This window comes from Myotis lucifugus, unplaced genomic scaffold (genome assembly GCF_000147115.1).
Source record: "Myotis lucifugus unplaced genomic scaffold, Myoluc2.0 scaffold_969, whole genome shotgun sequence".
Taxonomy (NCBI): domain Eukaryota; kingdom Metazoa; phylum Chordata; class Mammalia; order Chiroptera; family Vespertilionidae; genus Myotis; species Myotis lucifugus.
Genome location: NW_005872017.1, coordinates 116337 through 122603, shown reverse-complemented (window position 1 = coordinate 122603; position 6267 = coordinate 116337). Strand labels below are relative to the sequence as shown.

The 6267-nt window shown below is 44.4% G+C and overlaps 1 protein-coding gene across 1 annotated transcript in view; it reads left to right on the top strand.

Moving 5' to 3' along the window:
- Positions 1-3385: 3385 nt before the first annotated feature.
- The window catches only part of LOC102435312 (zinc finger protein 615-like), a 9526-nt gene continuing 6644 nt past the window's right edge, over positions 3386-6267 (top strand). Inside the window, 4 exon segments of the mRNA XM_014448960.2 lie at positions 3386-3730; positions 4390-4500; positions 4693-4806; positions 5370-5532. Coding sequence (XP_014304446.1) covers positions 4756-4806; positions 5370-5532 — 214 coding nt within the window. The 5' untranslated portion in view covers positions 3386-3730; positions 4390-4500; positions 4693-4755.

Here is a 6267-nt window from a genome sequence, read left to right as displayed (position 1 = left end):
TCGGGATGTGAGTTATTTGCAGGGAAGCAGAGGCGTCTGTCGGTGGTCGGGGTTCCGCGGGGCCGGTGCCCAGGTGAAGAGTCTGTAGAGGTGACGCCCTTGTCCGGACTGTCAGGCTCCGGGGTGCTGCGGGTCACCCCGTTTGTGAGAAGTGCAGGAGGCATTGAAGGTGGTCGTGGAGTCACGTTCAGGTTGGGGATTTAATACGCGGGTCAGTGATGTTGGGCCGGCGCGGGTGCCCACGCCTGGGAGTGTCTGGCCTGCGTTTCCGATGAAGAAGGAAGTGTGAGCAGAGTCCGCGGTCCCGAGAGGCTGGCGAGGGGGAAGTTTTGCAGGAGCAGGATCCCTGGTGTTTTTTGTTTTTTTTAAAGATATATATTTTATTGATTTTTTTTTTACAGAGAAGAAGGGAGAGTGATAGAGAGTTAGAAACATCGATCAGCTGCCTCCTGCACACCCCGCACTGGGGATGTGCCCGCAACCAAGGTACATGCCCTTGACCGGAATCGAACCTGGGACCTATCAGTCCGCAGGCTGACGCTCTGTCCACTGAGCCAAACCAGTCAGGGCAGATTCCTGGTGTTTTTAAGGTTACGACCTTGGCTGCTGTTGGGACCAAAGGCATCAGGGCCCAGAGTGCTATTGCCAGCCCTTCTGGTTTTTATTTTTCATTTTTATTTTTAAATATATTTTATTGATTTTTTACAGAGAGGAAGGAAGAGGGATAGAGAGTTAGAAACATCGATGAGAGGGAAACATCCATCAACTGCCTCCTGCACACCTCCTATGGGGAATGTGCCTGCAGCCAAGGTACATGCCCTTGACCGGAATAGAACCCTGGACCCTTCAGTCCGCAGGCCTGCATTCTATGCACTAAGCCAAACCAGTTAGGGCTCCTTCTGTGTGTGTGTGTCTTTTTTTTTTTTTTTTTGGTTTTTTTTTTTAAGAGATCAGTGCCCCTGACTATATTATCAGGTATTGCATGTGTTTTTGTTTTTTTTAAAATATATTTTATGCCGAAACCGTTTTACAGAGAGGAAGGGAGAGGGATAGAGAGTTAGAAACATCAATGAGAGAGAAACATGGATCAGCTGCCTCCTGCACACCCCCTACTGGGATGTGCCGGCAACCAAGGTACATGCCCTTGACCGGAATCGAACCTGGGACCTTTCAGTCTGCAGGCCGACGCTCTATCCACTGAGCCAAACCGGTCAGGGCTCCTTCTGTTTTTTTAACCTTCAGTCCACTCGTTGACTGACTAGAGACCCAGGGACTAGCCCAGCAGCACCCGAGTGTCATGCATCCTCTGTGGCACCTTTCGCGCTGCCAAGGCAGAATTGACTTTGTGACACAGACATTTAGGTCTGCCAATGGGAACATGTCCCTTTATCTCTTTAAGAAAAAGTTTGTCAACTTCTGCTCTCACCTCTTAATATATCTATAGCAACCCCTAGCCCGGTTTGGCTCAGTGGACAGAGCATTGGCCTGTGGACTGAAGGGTCCTGGGTTCGATTCTGGTCAAGGGCATGTGCCTTGGTTGCGGGCACATCCCCCAGTGGGGGGGGGTGCAGGAGGCAGCCAAACACTGATTCTCTCTCATCGTTGATGTTTCTATCTCTTGCCCTATCCCTTTCTCTCTGAAATCAATAAAAATATATTTAAATATATATATAGATAGATAGATAGATAGATAGATAGATAGCAGTGGACGCTGTTGCTTATTTGCCTGTCATACATTCATGCATTTTTCTTTGCTAACAGAATCTGCATTTTATTACATATCCATCCCTCTGACAAGGTGAGCATATGCCAGTGTATTAGTAAGTTTGGTCTGTCTTCGTCAATTGTGGTGGTGGTTCCAGTTCCCACGGCTAGTGACTGAATTACTCTGAAATGAGCTTAAGTACGTTATGCACTTCTAGCCAACTATATGTGTGAAAATCTGTTGGTTGTTTCTAAGATGATTTTATCCTTTTTTTGGAAAAAAAAAATTTGGCCTTGCTTATGGATTTTTTAAAGATATTTTTATTGATTTCAGAGAGGAAGGGAGAGGGAGAGATAAAAACAACAACGGTGAGAGAGAATCATTGATCTGCTGCCTCCTACATGCCCCCTACTAGGGATGGAACCCATAACCCCAGCATGTGCCCTTGACCAGAATCTGAACCAGGGACCCTTCAGTCCGCAGGCCGACGCTCTATCCACTGAGCCAAACCATCTAGGGCTAATTTTGTCTTTTCAATACATCATTTCTTGAGTCAGAAGGGGACAGTTTGCCACCCTAAAATATGCCTCTTTGGGATATTGGTAACTTTAGGCTGGTTAATTTGAGGAAACTGCATCTTGAGGGGAGAAAACCTAGTATGTTACTCCTTGTGAAGGACATTACATTTGTAAAGGCAATGTCATCCGTAAGGTGTCTCCCTCACTATGCCAAACCTGTCTGAACTATCAGTGGAGGAGAGGGGACTTCGAGCTGCATAGCAACCTTATCCTTGTTTACTGTGCTTTTCCTGGTAACCTCTGCTAACGGACTCTACGACCCCAATATCTTTATGGAGCCCTCCACTTTGGACAGTGACTTCATTTTACTAGATCACTTGTTTGTATGCAGGAGGGATACATGTAGTTAACCTTTTTATTTTTATTTTTATTTTTTAAAATATATTTTATTGATTTTTTACAGAGAAGAAGGGAGAGGGATAGAGAGTTAGAAACATCGATGAGAGAGAGCAATCAGTTGCCTCCTGCACGCCCCCCAGTGGGGATGTGCCCGCAACCAAGGTACATGCCCTTGACCAGAATCGAACCTGGGACCCTTCAGTCCACAGGCCGACGCTCTATCCACTGAGCCAAACCGGTCAGGGCCCTTTTTATTTTTAAATATATTTTTATTGATTTCAGAGCGGAAGAGAGAGAGAGAGGGAGAGAGAGATAGAAACATCAATGATGAGAGAGAATCATTGATCGGCGGCTTCCTGGACGCCCTTACTGGGGATCGAGCCTGCAGCCCAGGCATGTGCCCTTGACTGGAATCGAACCTGGGACCTTTCAGTCCGCAGGCCGACGCTCTATCCACTGAGCTAAACCCACTAGGGCTGTTGTTAACCTTTTTGATTTTTTTTTTCCTCTGTTAATCTGGGTTATATCAATTTAATTATCCAGTGGTTCTCAACCTTCCTAATGCTGCGACCCTTTAATACAGTTCCTCATGTTGTGGTGACCCCCAAACATTAAATTATTTTCATTGCTTCTTCATAACTGTAATTTTGCTACTGTTATGAATCGTAATGTAAATATCTGATATGCTATATGTGTTTTCCGGTGGTCGCGACCCAGAGGTTGAGAACCGCTGTAAAGAACCTAGAAAAGAAGGAGAAAAATTATTCTACCCCTATAGTGTCATTTCCCTCATCTTTTTTTCACAGTCACCCCACAAAACTCCAGAGAATTAAGGAACACCTTCACCACATTAAGAACCTAAGGATTTATTGGCCTGAAGAGTAAATATTTCCAGGAAACCAAAAAAGGGATACCAGCGATACTGTGGGCATTGTCAGCAACAGGTCCCAGAGGAAATGTACCCCTCTTTGACTTTTCTCCTCAACTTACCACAGGTTGTAACTCCCCATTGTGGACCTAAAGGGGACCACATACCAAACCTAGCAAACTCAGAGGGGCCTGTATGGAGAGCCTTACAAACTCAGAGGCCGAAACAACACCTTGGATGGTATGAAATGAATTCCTTCTAACTGAAAAGCGAGTCTAGGCAGTAGTCATGTCCTAGACTGGTATCTTCACTAAAGGTCATTCTTTAGCCCTAGTCCAGTGATGGCGAACCTTTTGAGCTTGGCGTGTCAGCATTTTGAAAAACCCTAACCTAACTCTGGTGCCGTGTCACATATATAGAGATTTTTTGATATTTGCAACCATAGTAAAACAAAGATTTATATTTTTGATATTTATTTTATATATTTAAATGCCATATAACAAAGAAAAATCAACCAAAAAAATGAGTTTGTGTGTCACCTCTGACACACGTGTCATAGGTTTGCCATCCCTGCCCTAGTCTGTTTGGCTCAGTGGATAGAGCATCAGCCTGCAGACTGAGGGTTCTGGGTTTGATTCCGGTCGGTCAGGGGCACATGCCCAGGTTGCTGGCTCGATCCCCAGTAGGTGGCGTGCAGAAGGCGGCCAATCAGTGATTTTTCTCTCATCATTGACGTCTCTGTCCCTCTCCTTCTCCCTTCCTCTCTAAAATTAATTTTAAAGAATATATATTTTAAAAAAGGTCATTCTTTAACTTAACCAAGCCTGTCGATTGTCTTCTTACATCCGGGATGACATGACTTTGAAATGTTGGGGTAATTTCTTTTTTTTTTTTTCCAGATTCCTCAGGGCACAATCTCCCACCAGAGCAAGAGATCACAGAGTCCCTCAATGTTATTGCTGTCATGTTAATTCCTAAGTGTTAATTATCCTATTTCCACATATGCAGAGGTAGGTGTCTGTTCCTTTTACTTTTAATCCAATCCCAGAGATTTCTCTGCTTAGCTTTTTCCCTCACCCCTAATGTGTCACCCATGGATTTCATGTAACCTTCTTGCGTTTCTTTGATTCTAATGTATAAATTAGGTGTAAAACTGCCATTCTCTAAAGCCTTTTCTTAATTCATTGTTATTTTGCTTCCAGGCACTTGTCGTCACTTTGGCTCAAATAAACTCATAAAAATCCTTTACAAGTTTGGATGTATCTATGACGGCACCAGGAACAATTGAATCATGTGAAGCAGGAGGAGGCTGCAGGGTGAGTATCAGCATTTCTGTGACACCCCTGACTGCAGACGGATTTCTGTACAGAAACACAGAGCAGACCCCAAAGACACCAAGACAGAGCCTCCCTGTTGCCAGCTCTATTCAGAGAACAGAATAAAATGCTCCAGGCTCAGGTGACTGGATTTGTTTTTTTGCCTTTACTTTCTTCTGTAGTGGATTTGAAGAGGCCTATAAAACCACCTCCGTTAATCTGAAAAGTACACACACACACACACATATACACACATATACACACACACACACACACACACACACACATATATATATATATATATATATATATATATATATATATTTTCTCTCTCAAATATTTGAATATATGAAACGTGTTTCTAGGTTAACAAGCACATTTAACTTTCACATTATAGAAACATCTAATTGGGAGAATGCATGGATGTACAATTACAAATAGTATTTTACTAGCCATGTGGTTCTTCAACTGTATATTAAAATAAAACTCCACTCGCTATATAGGTGCAGTCTGTAAGGTGAAAATGAGCAGAAAAACTAACATTTCTCCCAGGTCATGTACAGGACGTCACACCGTTACACAGCATGGAGGTGTTACGGGAATCCCTGACATTTCACGATGTGGCCGTGGACTTCACCTGGGAGGAGTGGCAGCTCCTGGACCCTGAGCAGAAGGACCTGTACAGGGACGTGATGTTGGAGACCTACAGCCACCTGGTGTCAGTGGGTGAGGACAGCTCCCCCGTGTCAGTCCAGTAGTGCTCTGTCAGTGGCTTTTTATTGATAAGCTGCTTAACTGTTCAGAATAAATACAGATATGGACATGGTACAACCTCACATCTTTCTCTTGCCCCAGACAAGAGAGTATAATGTCCCCTCTCCTGATATAAAAGTCATTGTGTTAGATGTGAACCTGTTCATTCTCCATTCTTTTTTTTTTTTTTTTTTAATATATTTTCACTGGCCCTAAACAGTTTGGCTCAGTGGCTAGAGCGTCGGCCTGCGGACTGAAGGGTCCCAGGTTTGATTCCGGTCAAGGGCATGTACCTCAGTTGCGGGCACATCCCCAGTGGGGGGTGTGCAGGAGGCAGCTGAATGATGTTTCTCTCTCATCGATGTCTCTAGCTCTCTATCCCTCTCCCTTCCTCTCTGTAAAAATCAATAAAATATATATTAAAAAAATATTTTTTTTTTCCCACTGTTTTCAGAGAGGAAGGGAGAGGGAGAGAGAGACGGAAACATCAATAAGAGAGACTCATCCATTGGCTGCCTCCTGCAAGCCCCCCACTGGGGATAGAGCCCGCAACCCAGGCATGTGCCCTTTGACTGGAATCGAACCCGGGACCTTTCAATCCGCAGGCCGATGCTCCATCCACTGAGCCAAACCAGCCAGGGCTCATTCTCCCTTCTTGACAGAGCCCAGCCCGATATAATATGTCTAAGTCTCTGTCATTGTTCACAA